Source organism: Euprymna scolopes, chromosome 10 (assembly GCF_053919585.1).
Source record: "Euprymna scolopes isolate OS-2025 chromosome 10, ASM5391958v1, whole genome shotgun sequence".
Taxonomy (NCBI): Eukaryota; Metazoa; Mollusca; class Cephalopoda; order Sepiida; family Sepiolidae; genus Euprymna; species Euprymna scolopes.
In genome coordinates, this window is record NC_136491.1 from 93,203,915 (window position 1) to 93,225,647 (window position 21,733).

The following is a 21,733-nucleotide window of genomic DNA, read 5'->3' on the forward strand; positions in this document are numbered from 1 at the left end:
TTCTCTAATTACGCAAGTTCTCGACACATGTTTTGCAGCTAACATGGGGTGCAAATGGCTTATCCTGGTCCCTAAGCTTAACTCCAAAGTAAGCATGATATGCCTTCACAAAATCAGTTATATTTGCTAGTTCACAAGAATCACATTACCATATACATATCAGAACCTATCAGGATGATTTGTGCATTTGTGTTCCATTTTCTGTCAGTCTAAGGTATGTGTCCAAAATAGAGACACAAGAAGCACAGATTCTTATAAAATCAGTCACGTTGATTGGAGATCACACTTTTCTAAACCATTTTCTATTTCAGTTTTGTCAATGCAGTTTGTCAATGTAGTTTGTTTCATCTTCCTGAAAGTAAACAAAAAAATTAGGTTTCAGTATCAGTTTCATGGTCCTACAGTATAATTTTTATGCAAAAAAAATAAAAATAAATAAAAATAAGAATAGGCTATACCTGCAGCCTCGTTTTCCTTATACTTAGTACTATACAAGGCCCCAAAGTCGCACTTCTCATATCTCAAAAACTAGACCTTATCCAAGGAAACAGATGGCAGTTTTGGATTCAGTGCACAAAAAAAAACATATGAACCACTTGAAAAACCTTTGTCCTTTGAAAAAAAAAATAAACACAGGCCAGTGTAGTTATTGTTACTAAAATTTCATTTAAAATAAAGTAGATGTTGATAGGCACAGAATTTTTATTGAAAGCAGGTTCATTTCAGTAAAACTGAAAGAGTATTGTTTGAATTTAAATACTGATTGTGTTTGAATCAAATTTGGCAGAACCAAATAGGCTGCATTTCCATACACATGATGGAATGCTTAATCATTTTAATTTGTTTTATATAAAGAGATGCATACTAGCTTTTACAAGCTATTATCAAATATATTAAAGTGAATTGCAGCTGCCCATTATTGTTTAAATGCTGACATTGCCAAAGCAATTTTGCTTTTGATTAATGTGTGTGTTTGTTTCTATATTATTGTAATTATGAACATTTGAAGTACATGTAAACTGTTGAATTTTCTTATAGGAACAACGTATGAGCCAGGCTATGGAAGTCATGTTGGCATACGTGGAAAATCTCAAGAGGATTCAAGAAAGAGATCATCTTGAACTTGAAGAAGCCAAGTAAGTATCTCAGCTTATATGTATACTGTGCATATTGCTTAGTAGAGCAATTAGCCTGATGATTTCCCCAATGAATGGAACAAACGTTTCCGTGTAGCTTACTTTTTGTACTAAAGTGGGGAATTTGAATTTTCTTCCCTTATGATGCAGGATGTTAAAAGAAAAACATCAGGTGTTTGTAGGAGATAATATAGAAGATATAAAAAAGAAACTTATGGATATAGAAAGCAGAAGGAAAAAAAGAAAATATCTTATAGAAATCGAGTGATGAGGCCGAGCTTACTTTTCTTCTTTTATTTTTTGGGCAGTTTTGTATTAATTTTTGTGTGATGGGAATTATATAAATTTAATGTCATATAAACTTGAGTAAATGCAAGGAACAAATTTTTATGAATTCATTAAAAAGACGCTTTTATTAGCATACAAGTGTTTCGACCGTCCTTGAGCAGGCTTCCCTTAAATAATAAGACCTGATTAGAGGAAATATATGAAAAATAAAATTTTAAAATATATAAATAAATGAACCAGCTTTCTCCAGCATGATGGGTGAAAATTTTATAGACGCTAATGAATGTAGCTTTCTCGAAAAATTAATATTTTATATATTTTCTGCATATCACTAAAATGTATGTAATTGAGGAAGGCTAAAACAAGTGTGTGCTAATCATTTTTATTTTTTTTTTTTCTGAATTTATGGAATTATTTTTCCTGCATTTACTAAGGTTTATATGACATTAAATTGAATTAGAGCTCCACTTCTATACGATTTAGCTATAATTAAATTATAGTTAATAAAATTTATATTTAAAAAACATGTGTGCATATGTGCGCATACACACACACAAATTTTGCTCCTTATAATAAAGTGGAGGATGAGTATAATTTAATTTTCTTGAAATTCGCATTGTTAATTGATGCATAGATTTCATTAAGCAATGAGAAAATCTTTGAAAGCTATTTGCTATTCATTAACAAGTTTATCAGTCGAATGCACTCGCATAATAACATATTCCCTCTGCCTCAAAGGTATCTATTAGCGGTTTTATGCTGTGTTATTTAGCTAATTTGTAACTGCATTAATACACTCGAGCAAAGAGATAGCCATCATAGACTTGATCAAAGCAGAAAGAGATGTTTAACATATTTAAGTGGTTTTACTGTTAAAAAACTGATTTTTGTATGGCAAAATAATTGCTCAAACATTGTATTAGAAAATGAAACTTTGTAAGTTTATCATCATTTGTTTAGCTCAGGCCAAGATGAAACTGGGGTATTTTCGCTTTATATTCTGTCAGATGTTAGTGAATTATTTTTTGCTCTCTTTATTCTTGGCTGTCCAATTGTAATCATTAGACTGTTTAACCCTCTTCTGTATGTACTTGTGTACTCTGATCTTCATATCTGTATCCTGTTTTAAAGTTCAATATCCTAATTTATTCTTTGTTTCATATCTGCATCAGTTCGGCACAAGATTAGTCAGCCATGTGTGCTCTTCTCTACGTATGCATTTTGTAACACTATTTATATTTCAGGCTCAACAAATACCTTTCTAAAAAGAGTTATTTAATGTTTATTAGCCTGGGTGTTTGGAGGTGTGTGTTGAGCAATAATTAAAAAAAAAAAAAAAAAAAAAAAAGTGGTAGTAGGCAGGCAGGCTTGAAATCATACTGTGAAGGAGGAAAAGAACGTAAAAAAAAAAAAAAAAAGGTGACGTTGCATTGTTGTTGCGTAGATCGCCAAACCGGAAGTGGCAAGGGTTTAAATTAAGGCTAGTTAATCGAAAAGAGGGGATGACTTTTGAAAAAAGTGACCCCTTCCTGTTGAAAAGTGCCAAGTTGAGGGTGAAGTAATTAATGTTTGTAGCCAATTTTTCGATATTTGTCATCCAAAGGGTCGAACTTCAAAATGATACCGATCTTGTGAAAATCCATTACCTCTGTTGAAAGTTTTAAGCAGACATGCATACATTTAAACAGACAGGTAAGATTTATATTACAGATGTGTTTACTTATGGGATATTGAAACAGCATTTTCATGATAATTTAGTGATCCCAAAAATAGTATTTTATATATTAAAATCTCTATATAAAGTTAGCTATGTGTATGTTTTGGATTTCCTCCTAAACTAATTAACCGATCATTATGAACTTTTGGATCACAGGGGTTAAGTCTAAGGTAGAGTAATGTGAGCTATATTTCATTTCTTTTTATGCAAAAGACAGAACAGAGTGTTAACCATTAGTAAAAAAAAATCAAAAAAAAAAATCATACCTCTTGATTATTTTTTTAATTATAATTTTTTGTGAAATTTTAACAGTTATTAAACATCAATTACTCAATATTTCCCAAATTTCAGTTTCTTTAGAATGTTTTATTGGTTTAGAGAGCATAATATAGACACAATCTCATTTGAAAATTCAAATATTTCGGATTTGCATTAAATTTTATCCATAGTTATTAGACATCAGTTAAGCAAGATTACCTGATTTTTTTTTTTATGCCTTAAATTTTAGACATTTTCTATAATCAGTCATTTAATAAATTTTGATTAAAATCTTAATAAGGATTCTAAAGATAGTTTGGTATGATCATATACTGATTTTAATTTTCATAAGTGAACAGAAAAATGAGCAAAAAACTTCTGTTTAGAGAATTTTATTTGTTCTTGGGCAAGTACCTTACTATTTCACATATAAAGTACATGTAACAAAATTTTTTATGCTTAGCTGAATTTTTTAAAGTACAAATTTATTCGGAGATCTAAAAATTGCTTAGAAATCATATATCTATTACAGGGTGGAACAATAAAATTGTCACCATAGAAAGCGCAACATGATTCCATGTCCGTTTGATGAAAGCCAGTTCTCTTTTTTTTGTTGCAGACCATTTGCTAGTTGGCCAGCTGTGTACAGATCCCGAGAGCAATTGGAGTCTTCTATCATGTCTGAAAGTGATACCATGTTCAGCGAGCAAGATCATAGATGTGCCGCTGTACAACTCCTGTTCTCTACTCATCCAAGTTATGACAACAGTACCATTGCCAGCACCCTCAAAATGCATCGCTTGATTGCCACAAATAACAGGGACATGCCCAGAGTGATGAAAACAAAGTTTCTGGCTATGGTCTTTGGTGTGGTTTCAAGTGAGGGCCACATGACACCTCACATCACTGAAGTTAGCTTGAAAGTCAACACCAAAGTGTACCTAGATGTGCTGAAGAGTGTGGTGATCCCCTATTGCAGTCAAGTGGCCGTTGGCAGACCCTGGGTGTGGCAGCAGGACTCTGCACTGGTCCACAAGTTCAAAGATACCCAGGCTTGACTTCAGGAGGAATGCTGCGACTTTGTACCCTTCTCTCACTGGCCCTCCCTTCTCCCCCTGGACTACTTCGTTTGATCATATCATGAACATGACCTCCCACAACACCAAAGCCAGCCTGATTGACGCCATCTGCCAAGTATTTGCCGAGCTCCCATCAGTGCTTGTGGAAAAGTCATGCTCCAGTACCTGACTCATATCAAGGTGGTGATTGAGGCTAAAGGTGGCTACATTGAATAGATGTCAGCTCTACTACATACTCAAGTTGCCTGAATTGATTTTTTCAATAAAAGTTTTAAAATAAAGCTGTAGTATTGTTTTCTTTAGGGCAATACTTTTATTATTCTATTCTATAAACATATATCGATTGAGTGATAGTAATTATCTTCAAGATGAAGGTGGGTTTGTAGGCATAAAAGTAGACTTAGTGCATTTTCTTATGAATTTTGCATCTATTTATTGATAGCTTTTGTTAAACAATGTCCACTAGTTGGAATTCTTTTATTCCTTATTTAAAATAAGGAAAAAAGATATTTTGTAGAATTTTTTTTATCTTTTTTTATAAGATTTTTTCCAAATCTTTATATGTTGCAATAATTTAATACTGTTTTTTATAAAGTTGGTTTTCATCTAATATCTATGATTTGTTTATAATTAACTGAATGACCATCTACTATTTTTGTCTTGAATTTTATTCTCACAATGTTTTGGCTGATGTAACCTACGATCTTCTTCAGGTGTATCTTGTTGAACTCTGGAATTTATACAAAATTTCAAACTGAACCTTTTACTTAATTCACAGAGGTAGATTGTTCTCAATCCATCAGCCGAAGCTGAATAGAAATCTAAAATAATTATTCTATTAGTTATCACCTGTAGTGAGGATTGAGATTTCAACCCCTAGAAGGCTGTCACTTAGAACTGATTGTTATTTTACACCTTTATCTTTTGCACTTGAAGAAGGTCAGAGGCTACCTCAGCTGAAACATGAGAATAACCTCCAAGCTAAAAATAGTTAAGATAATACTAATCAATCTTCATCAAAAAAAATTTTCTATAGTTTTATAAAGAAGATTTCTATAGCTCTGAATTTGGAGTTTAAAGATAAGAAAAATATCTTAGATTAAAGAACTTGTGAGCATAGCTATTTTGAGTATTCACCAAATAGGAATGCATTCAGCCAAGAAACTGTTTCTTTTATGGTTTATTTATTTTAAGTTACTTTCAATAGCATTTGATTTCGATTTTTTTTTTCTAGTGTTAGATAAAAGTTTGGCCTATTTTTATTGTTTGATTTTCTCCAACATTCTACTGAGAGAATAGAAATTGAGTGCGAATTATTAGGTGTGGACATTTCTTAGTAATCTTTATGAAAAGTAGAAATTTGAATACATTGCTTAAAATTGCTTTTAACTTGTGTAAATAGTGCTTATTTATTTTGTATTTGACATGAAATAAAAGGCAACTAGGCGAGGTCCTCCCATAGCAATGTATGTCATTTGTTTTCTTAAAGTGGGACAAGAGAGCAACATTTGTGTAAAATATGTTTGATGTAACATAGAGACCATGGATTAAAAAAAAAACCCTGATATATGCATATATGAGGTTCATGAATGATAAAATATGTCTCAGGAAATCTGTAAGCAAAAGAAGGTTGGGAACCCTTGCTCTCAACAAATGTTTATTTTAAGGTAGATGTTGTAAACAGTTGACGAGCAAGACTTGAATATTTTCTGATGATTGTATCCAAGCAAGATTGGAATTAGTTGAATTTTATGCTGATTGTTCAGTCAATGTGAAATTCTTATAAAAAAAAGTGTAAGAGTAAAGAAAACAAAATTAAAAACATTTTGGCACTACAGTTGACCCATTCTTTGCTTGCAGATTATAACACAATATCACTCACCAGATCCTAGTAGTACACAGCCAAAGTCTGGTTTTGTTGATACAAAGTAAGTTTCTGCTCAATGGATAGTGATGTCTCCATTTCTTTTTCATCTCACTGCAATTGTCTCCTTAATAACTGGTTGTAAAAGTTATTAAAAAATGAGGGCACAAAATCAATTGTGCTTTAACAATAGTTTTTTTTTAGTGGCTAGCAGAGCATCAAACTTGTTCTTGAAGAAATAGACCATTATTAAACTGAATTGTCTACAAAATCGAATGCATACCTGAGATTTTCACTGTCAGCAAAAACAGTGTCTGATTACCTTCATTTTAAATCTGAAAAATTAATTTGAAATTAAAAAAATGTCAGCAATAATACAAATCCTTAGGAAGCACATGTGAATCTAGTCCAAGCTATAAAGTAATAAGAAATGCAATACTGATGTGTGTGTGTGTGTATATGTATATATATATATATATATATATCTGGATATTTAAACATTCATGTTAATGTCAAAATGAGCAGTATCATTCTTAAATGACAAATTATATTTGGCATTGTCAGTTGATTTTTTTACAGGTTCTTTAGTCATGTTTGGCTGTAAATGGAGTTCAGTGCTGTTTGAATTCTCCAAATATTCCTGGTAGTTCAAAGGTTATGATAATTTTGGGTTTAAAATTGACATAATTTCATGCAAGATTTATTTGAAATTACAAACTAATTCTCACAGACGGACCCTGATCAGATCAATATCGTTTTGAAAAATTGGCCAAAAACATTAATTCCTTCACTTGGCAGTTTTTTACCAGAAGGGGTAGGTTTTTGCGTCAACATTTTTGCAAAGTTATTGTCTTGGTTGGATTGACTACGCTTAATTCTAATGCTCAGGACTTCTGTTTGCGCCATGGAGACATCGGCTAAGATGTCACATTTTCTTTAACCTTTTTTTTCTCTCCTTCGCATTACAGGTTTTAGCCAGCCTGCCTACTACCACATTTTTTAAACCTCTTACCACCCGTGCTGCCTATGGTTGTTTTGATCCCCCCCCCGGGGGGGGTCCTTACTACACCACCTCCTTCGTGTTACAGGTTCAAGTCTGCCTGTCTGCCTACTCCCACTTTTTTTTTTTTTTTTTTTTTTTACTTAACAACACCTCTTTCCACCCGGACTGCCTACTGTTGTTTTGATTCATCCCCCTCTCCCTTGGCTACTACCACTTTTTTTTTGGGGGGGGGGCTTACTACATCACTTACATACATCTGAGCAACGCTGGGAACCTCTACTAATTAATAATATACAGATAATATAAAAACAATCAGCTGACCAGTCCTATTACTTATGAATAAATAACAAAATTGTGATTATTCAAATCAATACATAAGAAATTTGACTTGATTGAAGAAACTAATTTCAGTTTTGAAATCATCTAATTTTAGTCTAAATTGAAACCTAGAACTCAACAGAAATAATATTAAGATTGTATGTCATGTCTAAGAATATTTATTAGCAGTTGTATTAAATCTATATAATTGTCTTTAAATACAAGTGTAGTTTCAGAGACACAAAATCAATACAAAAATATATTTGACATCTTGACCAAAATTAAATTGCCAGTGAATTTAATCTCAATTTTTTTTTTTGTTTCTAGAAAAGCTCTTACAGAAAATAAAATCTTGACTCTTGATGATGATGGTAAGTACATTTTAATATAAAAATTTATTTCCAACTGACATATTTAGTAATTTTATAGAATCGTGTCTGTCTTTTTTTTTGCTAGAACAAGTAGTGGTGTCATGCTTCTCGCATGATAATAGCTGAAAGCCTCTAACTTAGATACATAAGACAAGGCTATCAAGCCAAACATTGTAATATAACTGCGCTCATTATCAATGTCACAGTCCTAAATGATTTTGGCCTTAATAGAGCTGAACGGAAAAACAAAATATCAGGACCTAAAAAATGATCTAAAAACGACATGGTCTCTGAAAGAAATAAACATTATACTGATTGTGATAGGAGCAACTGGCTTAATAAAAAAGAATCTTCAGAAATACTTAGAAGCAATCCCTGGAAGAACAAGAAACACAAATAGCAGTCATAAAGGGAACAGCATCTATTCTTAAGAGTCCTCTGATATAAATCTAAATCATAATGGAGTCAAGTGTTAGCTCCAGGAGGGAGCCTCTTGATCTCTTAAAACTAACTGAAGTAAAATAAAGAAATATATTCGGAAAAACAACCTTTTCTGTTTCTGGAGCCTGTTTTAGCAGTGGCATCACTAGTTCTCATCACTGCCTAGTTTTGAAACTTTTCTAAAGCATAAGATGAGAAAGCATTCATATACTTCCTGTATCTATAGTTTACGACTACATAATTGCATAATTTGAAAATATTAATCAGTGTCATCATTTCTAACTGTTTTATTTTTTTGTATTAGTAGTTTGCTTTTTTATATAAGCATGAATATTATTTGTTAATAAACATTTTGGAAATTATACTTCTGCCCTAGATAGAATTGGATATTAGTTAATAGTTTCCGTGTGAGATTTCTACAACTATTTAATCTTTAAAGAACACTTGTCAAATATTTATCTTCAAAAGATTGCAAACTATGGTATTACTTACAGACATGAGTGTCCAATTGCTGATACTTGACTGATAAAATCTTCCACCATGTGGACAGAGCACCAAAGACGTTTCCATCTGTTTAGCATTAAATGTACATTTATAGAACTTATCACAAACAGAATTGAGACCCAACAGAACAAAAGAGTAATCTTGAAAAAAAAAAATTATATTTTTCTTGCTATTTAGTAAATTTACCAAGTTAAATGATATTATCCACTTGTTTTATTTAGGATTTAAAATATGCAAAATGTCTACTTGTTTCTAAATGTTAGAAAATTTAAAAGAAAAAATTATTTCCATAAAAAAGCAAAATATTTCTGACTAAAATTATTGCTAGTAAATTTTATTTTTACTTGAAATGACACCCCAGAAGACAAATGTTCTAGGCAGAAATCATAATCATCAGTTAACCATATACCAGTTTGATTGAAATGTTCATAGTACAATTGTTATGTGCTGTGGATTATTAGTGCTGTTTGAGCTGCTCAATCATTTCACTACTCCTCTTAGAAAGAATATGAATCCATCTCTCCTTTCTCCTCATGGATGAAATAGGATAAACTATACTTTTAAGTCTTGGGATGGTAGCTACTTTAGAACAAGGAAACTTTAAAACACCATTTATCACATGATGAATTAAATAGTCTTGCACAAGACAACTACAAACCATTTTGAATTTTTTATTTTATTTTGGATTTTTGATTTCTTCTCTATATATTGTACTAGATTATGTTTTAATAAAGTTTTAAAAGTTAAATTTAATTATTACAACATAGTTTGATTATGAACCTATTAATTGGACCAAAAGTGATTTGTTTTGGTAATTTTCTGTTAATTTCTATTTTTAAAACATGTTAGATATAAATGGTTTCAAAATGGCTTTCTATTTAACAGTTTAAAGACTTTGAAATTCTTTTCAAACCATCACAGAGTATATTACGGCTTGTCACTGTATGCATTTACGTTATTATGGTACATGATATAAATTATGTCTAAAAACAGTAACTCTGCCTGGAATCTACAGCATGTCATTGATCAGAATGTCTGATTAGCAAAATTTGCGTTTTATGCATGTAAATGTGCAGCAGGTTGGTTTTATATATATGAAAATCGAATATACTATACTTGCATAAATGCACATATTGCTCGCGGATGCCGAGAAACAATTCATAATGTCTTACAAAAAAAAAAAAAAAAAGAAAATTATCTGTGCAAAAACGAGCCATCAGACGGACCATTTAACTTGTCTTATACATAGGTAATACCTAAAATGACCATTGACTTATACACTAGTATTTATGATATGTAAAGTTATTTTATAATAGTATTAATAAAGAAGCATGTGATATTTAGAATTACACATAAAGGATTTAAAATACTATCTAAAGTTATCCATATTTAATTGTCAAAATTCATTGGTATTTTTGCTTGCAGTTTAAAAGTAAATTGGACAGTCACAAAATATTGAACTTTTATTATGATTTATTAATGAGAAGGTATTTATGAGGGATTTTTTTTTATAAAAATTTCTAGTTTAGCAAGGTTGTAATTTAGATTTTAATTATTTTTTTTTTTAAATGTATTGTTTGTAATTTGATGGAATTGTTTGTATTAATTAGCAATGCTCATAGATCATAAAAATGCTTTGGATATTTCAAGATTTTAAGGTAGTTCTATGAAAATAGTCATATTTTAAAAACCAAAACTCTTTAAGTCCTCAAAATACTACGATTTTGTTTAGAAATGAATATCCATTCACATGCTTTAATAAATAATCTACATGATTTATTTGAAGAGTTTTTAAGAAAGTAACGATAAAAATGTTAAGACTATGAAATGAACATTTTGTATCAGACCTTTTTTTTTTTTTACCCTGTGGTTTTTAAAAGCTTAGTATCATTCCCTTATAAAGAATTTAGTCATGAACCATGGAAAACAATTTTAAAAAATCATCTATCTCATTTATTGTCAGGGTACAAAAGAAATTTGTCTATTTGTTGCTGTTTTTTGTTTTTTTGTTTTTTTTATCCTCTTTGTCTTGAAAATTAAACTTAAAAATGAGATGTTTTGAACATTTTTTAAAAATATTTTTCATACCCCAAGTAATGAACGAATAAATTGTTTTCATTACTGGTAATTATGCATAAAATCAGACCCTAACTTTCAAACGCATTGGCAAGCGGCGTCCGTGTCTGTCAATTGAGGTATGGAAACACAAAATGAATGCTATTTTCAAATATATTCTATGTTAATTTTTTTCACCATCTTTATAATAAAAATATTAATTGATAAAAATGTTTATGTATTTTTATATATTTTTATTATTAATATGGTGAAAGAAAAATAAACATAAAATATATTTGAAAATTGTATCCATTTTGTGCTTCCATACCTCAATTGACAGATGCAGGCACCACCTGCTGGCATGTTTAAAAATTAGGATCCGGTTTTATGCACAGTTATCTCATTATTTTTATGCGTTAAAATGATAATTCTGTGTTGATTTCTCTTTTGGTATGCAATGCTTTAAAATAAGATCCCCCCCCCCCCAAATTGTAATTTGTTTTCAGCAAAAGTAAATAAGTCAAACTAGTTAATTCTAACCTAAGCATTGTCGGCTGATGGCTATTAGTTTGAAATCAGGGAGTTTTGTGAATTAAGTTTTTGTAAAAAAAAAAAAAAAACAAAAAAAACAACTTTGTTTGAAATAAATACGATTTGTGATTCTTTTTATAAAATTTCCTTAAAATAATATTGTTTTTCAGATATATTGTAACTTTGAAACTTTAATTGTAGTAATAACTTTATAGCTGCCAATAAAAAAAATGCATAAGATTCTACTCTTTTAGACGATTATGTGTGAATATCTTAAAAAAAGACAGTGGGAAAAGAAAGAAAAAAAATAACAAAAATAATTTAAAGTAGGAGGACCATTTTCATATTTAAATTTCAGTACAAGTAGCTAGCCCCTCCCCCACTGTGCAAACTGTCTTAAAACCATTCTTACCTTTTAGAGCAGTTTTCTTGATATATTTTTTCAATTTGAAAAGTAATTATCTAGATATAAAATTATACTACCATTAAATCTAGGTCTGAGTGACAAGCCCACCTCCTAAAAGTGCCTCCCTTGAACTTGTACCATTAAACTAAAAGCTGAGTTAGAAGTCCCACACTGAAAAACATCTCCTTAAACCCTACAACTAACCTAAGTCCGAATGGCACCTGCTTCAAAATAAAAACCCTTTTATAACTATTACTAACCCTAAGTACAAGTGGCTAGCCCCTCCACCATACAAAACCATACATAATCATCTAAAAAAAAAACAAAAAAAACTTGCACCCTCTTAAAAAAAAACGCACATAATTTGTCTCTTATAGAAAAATAAATTAATTACTTTAAAATCCTAGAATGGCCTGGAAATGGTGGATTGGTTCACATTAAATTTATATGTAAAACTAATCCCCCATTATAAAATAATTGTTTGTTTTTTTCTTTTTACAAAGTTTTCAGGTTGTTCACACATAATTGCCACTAGCCCTACACTACTAACTCAAAGTATGGATGGCAAGCCTTTTTCTCCTACAAAGACCCTCTTAAAAACACAATTGTCTAAATAAAAAATTTTTTTAAAACTTACATGATTTATTTCCCTTAGAAAAAAATGGTTAACTGCCATAAAACGTTAGAATGGACCTAAAATCTAAGATTATTTTTATATTAAATTTATTTATTAATTTTTTTTTAATTTATTTCTGCAAAGTTTTTTCAGTGTGTTCATATGTAATTGCTTAAAAAGCGGAGAATCAAATTTTAGAGAGGCAGGTGGGGGCGATTTAGCAGGTGTTAATCTACAATAATACCAAAGAAATCTTACAATATATATTCATTGTTAAGCAGTACTGGTATACGGCTTCAGTTTCTTGCACATAAAATTTACTACAATTCAAAGCTAGTGCAACCAGATCAGGTTGTCGGAAGATGACTCCCTGACACAAATGTACCTACATTAACACCTTTCTGTTTTTGTTTTTCTTTTTAATTATTTGCACAACTAAGTCATTTTCTGCAAAGCCCAAAACAAAAACAACAGTCCCCTCCCTTCCCTCCCTTCGTTTCTTCTACACCCCCACTTTCCTACTGGCTTTCCAACTTAAAACATACAACCAAATAATACTATAACCCTTTCCCTTTACAAAACTCAATCATGTACTGCAAGACTGAGAATGAAAACAACAAAATCCACCAAGAACGCAAAACCAAGCATTATGATTAATGGAGGAAGTAATTAAAAACAACCTAAAAATCTATTAATAAAACATTTGAAAAGATAAACAACTTGAAGGATAAAAGTTTTTTTCCAATCGACCAAATGTTACTAAGCTCCATCGGTGGGGTGTCAGAATATGCTGACTATACCCCTGCAGAGGGTAAAAGTCCCTCAAAGGGGCTACCTGTTGGCCGTAGGTAGCGACCCGCAATGTCAGGCTGGGATCCTGGAGGTTGAGCAGTCCATGACCTGAGGGGAAAAAAGTTGTGACCTTACAACACACCACTTTGGCTCTTATCTCGACTAAATGAGAGGTTGGAGAAGCCCAATCCGATCAATCGGCTAGTCATGTCAAGCCCTAACACTTACACTGACAAATGTCAATTACAACATTTAAAAAAAAAAAATTCACACGTGGCTGAAAAAGGAGATAAAACCACACAACTGCTCCCTACTCAATGTTTCTATAAAACTGGAAAAATGAAACTAAAGGAGGAATCAGAAAATGATGGCACAAACTCAACTGATTGAGTATTTGTATTTATTTTTGTATCCTTGGGATGAAAGGGTGAATGGGTTTTCCCCCTAACATCTCCCACATTTGGGCTCCGAGGAGGGTGGAGAGTAAGAAAGATGAAATAACCAAATATATATGGAAATTGAAAAATCACTCAAAAAACTCAAAGTGAATCAATAACGCTAAAACTAAAAGAACACACTCTGATGTATCTAACTCAGACAGTGAGCTAGAATCCATATTGGTAGAAAACAGCTCTCCAGAATTTATAGAAAAGAAAAATTTCCCAAGATTCCTAGTAAGAGAAATCTTAGAAGGGGGAAAAATCAGTGAACTATCACTGTTCTTGATTGAAAAAGTTACTACACAAATTTGCACGTCAAAAACGGTAAAAAAAAAAAATTAAAAATGGCAATCTTCTGATCGAAGTAGATGATTATAAATATGCTCACAATCTCTTGAAAAGGAAAAACTTCCACATTTATTAATGTAGGGTATTTGCCCATGAAAAATTAAACACGTCAAAAAACATCGTAAGAAGCCAGGAACTACCCTTGGCAACATTCGACGAAATCAAAACAGCTTTTAAAAAAACAAGGGGTAATTGACCATACTCGAATTAACATCAAAAGAAATGGTCAAACCATACCCACAAATACGTACATCCTGACTTTTAATACCCCCACAATCCGACAGAAAATTAAAATCAGATACATAATTGGAAAAGTTGAACCTTATATTCTAACCCCTCTAAGATGCTTCAAGTGCCATAAATTTGGGCATCATAAAGAAACCTGTAGATGGTACATAACATGTAAAAAATGTAGCATAAAGGAACCTAAGCATACAGAGGATGAATGCCCAAATGAAATAAAATGTCCAAACTGTTATGAAAATCACCTGGCTTATTCCAAAACTTGAAAGATTTTTAAAAAAGAAAAAGAAGTTGTGGAGGTGAAATACAAGGAAAACATTTCCTTCCCAGAGACAAGGAAAATTGTAAATTCCATCCAAAAAACAAACATTTATGCGGAAACCACTCAAAAACCAAACCAAACAAACTACCAAGATTCCCTCAAATTAATATTGGAGCTCTAATTGAAATCCTAAAAAAAAAAAAAAAAAAAGCCCAAAAGAAATCAACATTAATCAAATAATGCCTACTACAACACTCAGAAATGATTCAAACCAGAAACAAATCCTAAAAACAAACCAGAAACAGACCTAATTAAACAAAAACTCCAAATAAACCCACAAATTCCCCTCTCCAATAGCTTTAAAATATTGGAGATGGAGAACTCTGAAGAGCAGAATACCAACAATAAGGAGTCTTTCAATCCCCTACAAGAGCTCTAATATAAAAACAGATAACAACAAACAAAAAAACAAAGACTCTACAAAAGCATCTAAACAGACAAAAACAATAAATGGGAAAAATTCCTTGGAGAAAACCAGCCTCACAAAAACCAAACCACGATCTCACTCAACCTCTAAAACAGAGATAAATCCATCATAAAAGCTAACAAATCAATGGAATGCAAAAAAAAAACAGAAGCCATGGAAACAAATCAAATCCACTAGTGATAAAAAGCTCATAAATATATAAACGCGCATGAAACAGTCTATTAACTCAAATACAAAAACTACAGACCAGAATAAATTTAAAAACCTTAGAAACAATGAAAATAGAAGACAGATCCCCCCCCCCCAATCGAATAGTAGAAAACAAAAACACCCCTATTCTTAATAACACAAAAGGAAATCAAATACATAAAAATTAAACTATGACCAACAAAATAATGCAGTGGAATTGCAGAGGTATAAAAGCCAACCAGAATGAATTAGTTCTACTAATATCCGATCTCTGCCCTACAATAATATGCCTACAAGAGACTTTTTTAAAACCATCTGAAAATATCAATCTCCATAGCTTCACTGAATACAAAAAAATAACCCAAATAGTGCTTCTGGAGGAACATCCATTCTCATTAACAAAAACACAGCACAAAGCCAAATAAATCTACAAGCTAACTTACAGGCAATTGCCGTCACAAACACCCTACACAGAATCTGCTCTATCTATCTACCTCCAAAACAACGTCATAAATGAAACAGAAATAGAAAAACTTATCAACCAACTCCTTCACATCTTATTAGGTGACTTTAACAGTCATAATGCTTGTTGAGGATGCTCAGACACAGACAGAAAAGGAATCTTAGAAAATATTAACAGCAACAACCTATGTATATATAATAACAAAAAAAAACGTTTATTCACTCTGCTACAAACTTGTTGTCGGCAATTGACTTCTCTATAAGTCATCCTAGTATCTTTATAGATTACAACTGGACAGTGCACGTGGATACCTGAGGAAGTGACCACTTCCCAATAACATTAGAACACTTTGGTCCTGAAATAACCTAAAAAATTTCTCACTGGAACCTTACAAAAGCTAACTGGAATTCAAATTATTATGCAAACACTAACTCCTACCTGGAAAACACGAGAAAGACCTGATCGCTCACTTTACAGGTACCATCATCTCAATAGCTGAGGAATGCATACCTAAAAAAAAAATCAACCATGTATAATCAGCCCTAGTTTAATGATGATTACAAAAAGGCTATCAGGCTATGACGTGCTTCATTAAGAAAATTCAACAACCAACCAATTACTCAGAATTTAAACAACTTTAAAATATGCAGAGCTAAAGCATGCCGAACAATAAAAGAAGCCAAATGGAAATCATGGAAGAACTTTATGCCCAAAATCAATAACACCAAAGACAAAATCATATGGAATATGATTCTGAAAATAGAAAAAAAAACACCAGTTCCCCTCTCAACCACCTCTGTATAAACAATAACAAAATGACCCCAAAAAAAGGATATGGCCAACATGCTTGCAGATAATATTGCAAATAATTCTTCATCCAAAAATTACAATAAAAAATTCCAGACTATTAAACAGGAATCAGAAAAAACAAATTGAACTTTAAAAGTAATAATGAGGAAGAATATAACAAACCTTTTACCATTCATGAATTAAAGGATTCATTAAAAAAAATGCCAATAACACAGCTGAGGGATCAGATGAGATAACATGAATTCCTAAAACAACTACCAGATCAACCATTAAAGTATTTACTTTCCATTATTAATGACATCTGGATCAATGGCAATCTTCCAGCTATATGGAAACAAGCCACAGTCATTCCCATACCAAAACCAGGAAAGGATGCATATGACCCCCTCCAATTATCGCCCTATAGCTCTAACAAGCTGTGTAAGACAAAGGAGAGAATGGTAAACACTAGACTAATTTTGAAATTAATAAAATAACCAACTTTCAATTCAACTTCATAAAACATCGGAGTACTACAGATCATTTAATTCGATTAGAAACTTTTATCAGAAATTCATTTATACAAAAAAAATAAAAGTATATAACTGCTATTTTCTTTGATCTTGAAAAGGCTTATGATACCATATGGAGGTATGTTATCATGAAAGATCTCAAAGAAGCAACTTCATCAATAATAGACTATTTAATGTCCATGTAGGAGCATGCCTCTTAGGCATAAAGGAACGGGAAATGGAAGTCCCACGGGGAAGTATTTTGTCGGTAACATTATTAAAATTAACAATATCATTGGATGCATAAACCAAAGCATGGATTGTTCTCTATATGTCTGTGATTTCCTAATTGCATACAGCTTAAGACCTATCCACATAATTGAGCGTCAACTTCGACAATGCATTGACAAAATAAAAAAATGGACAACTAAGAATGGATTCAAATTTTCCATTAAAAAAAAAAAAATGCATGCATTTTGTCAGCTTAGCAAACTGCACCCAGATCCTTTTTTTTTTTTTTAAACTAGATGATACCCAGATTCCTGTTGTAGTTGAACATAAATTCTTAGGGTCAATATTAGAAAAAAGATTTACATTCATCCCTCACATCAAACATCTAAAAAAATAAATGTAACAAAACTCTTCAGCTAATGTAAGTCATTACTTACACAGATTGGGGAGCAGACAGACAAACCCTATTGAAATTATATAGATCACTAGTGTGATCAAAACTAGATTATGGCAGCTTCAATTTACAGTGCCACCAGAAAGTCATACATAAAAATATTAGACACTGTTCAACATCAGGGCCTCGGGCTTGCACTGGGAGCCTTCCAAACTTCTCCCATCAATAGTCTTTATGCAGAAGCCAACAAACCCCCATTACCAATTCAACGCGACAAACTAGCCTTGCAATACTTGACCAAAATTCTCTCTTGCCCAAACAATCCTGCTTACAACTGTATTGAAAACTCATTAGATTACTCTGATAGAAAAAAATCACAACCAACAAATCCAACCCATAACTGTACCTTTAATCCAAATTACCAAAAAGTAAAAGCTATAAAACCTTTTCGTCTCCATATGAAACCACTAATGGAAGACGCAGGTATCACAATCACCAACATTCATGATGTCAACCAACTAAGCCTTCCACCCTGGCTACTAAAACAGCCTGAAATTATTTTTGAACTAAAGAAGCTCCTTAAAAATCAAACTCATCCACTAACCTATCAAGAAAAACTCCTTAACATTCAGGAAAAATGCCCAAACCATCAGCATATCTACACAGATAGTTCCAAAGACAACAACAGAACTAGATGCGGAGTCATACCCAATAACATTACCTTACAGAAACAACTATCAGACTATGCTTCAGTTTTTAGTGCCGAAGCCACAGCTATAGATCTAGCTCTAGACCTCATTACTGACCTCACCCATAACAAATTTATAATTTTTTCAGACTCCCTATCAATACTCAAATCCTTCAAGAACCAAAACTTAAATAACCTGTTACTCATCAACCTATTACAAAGAATACATACTCTTTCACAAAACAAGAATATCAAATTCTGCTGGATCTCCAGTCATTTTGAAATTCAGGGCAATGAAAAAGCTGACATCGCTGCCAAAAAACGTATTAAAACTCAATATAAGCAATATAAAAATTCCACATTTGATCTACTAATAAATAATCTCATTATGAATAAATGGCAAGAACAATGGAATAACTGTCCAAATAACAAACTTTTCAAAATCAATAGAAGAACGGTTACTAGATTTCAGAAAATCGCATAGAAAGGAAGTGATTTTGTCCCGTAGTCACATAGGACACACACACACATAACCCACTCTTTCCTGCTAAAAAAAAGAAGACCCTTCAGAATGTTTAGCATGCCAAGAACCTTTTACGGTAAAACACTTTCTTTTGGATTGTGGTGATCTTCCACATATCCAGCAAAATTATTACAATGTCAACAATATGAAAGAACTATTTAAAAAAATAAACTCCAACAAAATACTAACATTTCTGAAAAAAGTAAATCTATATAAAAGAATATAATTTTAACTCAATCCAACTTTATGCAAAAAAAAAAAAAAACATTACCTAATGATGCAAAATAAAAAAAAACCTCTTGATTTACTGAATAAATTAAAATAACTACAAAAAACAAAATCCAAATTATGAAACTCGGTATTAAATAACCAAAGAAAAAATAAGATTAATATGCTGTAAAACCAAACTACGATTCAACTTTCAGTTCTCTAACTTTATTTTTAATGCATACATGAAATTTTTATGGTATTACAACATATGTGCATTAACTGCAGATTACCTGGAAGCCATTAATTTCTGGAGATTTTTATTTGGATACCTTGCACAAAAGTAAATTGCTTAAATTCTATTGCTTAATCTTGTATTTTAACAAAGATATAGCATTTTTACTGAAAAAGTAGTGTAAAAAATGTGACAAAACACATACAATCTTAAAACGGGCAAAATATTTAAACGTGCGAGACACAAAAATAGTCATAACTTGTTTTTGGTTAGATTTTAAAAATTCTTAGATTATCAAGCTCTTTCTATGTATGCCATTATTAAGATATTTTAAACAATTTCAGTTTTTTTCACGTGTATTGCTATATTAATGAAATAAGACAATTTTGAATGCATATGTAAGCATTTGCCTATCAACTATGATATTGAGAAATACACACAAATGATTTAAGCCCTTTTCAAGTATAGAAAATTAGTTGGCAGTATATTAGCATGGCAATGAATCATGTTTTGTTTTTGTTCTGCTTAAAAGTAAATGTTATAAAAGTTAGAAATAACAAGTGTAAAGATTTCAACATTTTTTTAAAAAATTTTTGATTTGTATATAATCGCAGTAATAAATCATGGATCTGTGTCTTTCAAAGGAATTATATAGTTAAAACCAGAAATAACTATGTAAATACTTCAATTTTTTTATGCATGAATATAGGAATGACATACTAGTCATATGTATATTTGAATGAATGAAATATATATTAAATTTAATTATTAAAATAAAATGTTAATGTAAATTTGTAAAGGTAAATTAAAGACTTACCCAGCAAATTAAGACACCATTTTGCATTTTCCATTTTTAGCAAATGGAGTTATTTTATTAGATAATCATCTCTATTGCTTATCCAATGAAAATTAATAGTGAATCTTGGTAAAGTGTGATACTAAAAAAAATATCATGCTAAATAAAATTAGTTATCTATGAAACCGATTGAAATTTCTTTTTGTGTTTTTTCTTTTTTGTAATACGCTGATAATTTCTGTGATTGAAATTTGACATTTGACAAACTTTGAAAAATAGACTTTATTATATTTATATATAGAATATGATTAAATTTAAAAATTAAAACTTAAATTGAGTTTTTTAATGTATGCAATAATTTTATAATTGCTTTTTCGTAAATTAATCCAATTTTTTCAAACATCTTGTATAGCTTAATTATTTTTGCAATAACAATATTGTAATAAAAAAATAAATATGCGTAAGAGTATGAGTGTACTTCTTTTGTCATTTCTGGTAAGAAATTAGCAAGATAAATACATGAACGCTGTATACTAATAATTTAAATTTTGAAAATAAAAATGCAAAATGTGTTTGTATATTTATTAAATGCACTAATCAATTTTATTTTTAGGGGATTCTTCAACGCTACCACGTCGAACCGCGTCACTTTTCAATGCACCATCAAAAGTGAGTAAACCTTTGTTTAGAGAGCTTTAACATGTTATACTCATATTTTTCTTTCTTTTTTTATACTTGGACAAGGTTTTGCTTCATCATTGATACATGTAGTTAGTAAGGAAGAAATACTCTTGGGTGATGTATAGACATTTAACTGGACAAAGCAAAAGAAGCAATATCCAGAATTTATAGAAAACAGTTTAAGTTATGATAGTACATTTCTTCAGTTGGGCAAAACTTTAAATTAGTGACAAAATGTTTATGATGATGTAATCTATTTTGATATTGGCTAATGAGATTTTTTTTTTATTGATTGTATATTGCATTGTTTTGTTTTTAAACTATGATTCTTTATGAGGATGAAATATGTATTTGGATATTAGATATAACATTAAAATAGCAATTATTTAATCTCTCTTAAAGAGCAAGCACTCGAGAGAAAAATATGAAAGAGTTCTTAAGTTATGTAAAGTTCATTCGCTTGGAAGTAGAACACCCTTAAGAAACTTACTATTGTTATAAATGGTGTGTAGGATCTGTTTCCATTTTTTCATATGACTGTGATGGCAACCAAATTGATTTGAGGGTTGGAATTTTCAGTTGATTCTTCAACTAACAGAACATTGATAAGTTTTGTTAAAAATGAAATATGTGGATATTAGGAATATTAAAATAATTATATATATTATTTTTCATCTTCAGAATTGGCTGTTTAAGTCCAGTATATATCACTTTACAATATTGTGTTTATATATAGCTGTGCATTAAAACAATCAAGTAATGATAAAATATTTAACTGAAATTGGCTTTCTTTTTATTGTATAATACAAATTTTTCTAAGCCCTCTGTATATTTAAGTTGCATCTTGAAATGATTTATTTAGAGAT

General features: G+C 31.0%; 1 protein-coding gene across 2 annotated transcripts in view; it reads left to right on the plus strand.

The window, feature by feature from the left end:
* The window catches only part of LOC145286136 (uncharacterized), a 539,596-nt gene that overhangs the window by 427,711 nt on the left and 90,152 nt on the right, over window positions 1–21,733 (plus strand). For both annotated transcript variants that reach the window (XM_080134856.1, XM_080134858.1), the window contains 3 exons: window positions 1,039–1,136; window positions 7,991–8,034; window positions 20,800–20,855. In XM_080134856.1, the coding sequence (XP_079990982.1) occupies window positions 1,039–1,136; window positions 7,991–8,034; window positions 20,800–20,855 (198 nt within the window). The remainder of the gene's footprint in view (window positions 1–1,038; window positions 1,137–7,990; window positions 8,035–20,799; window positions 20,856–21,733) is intronic.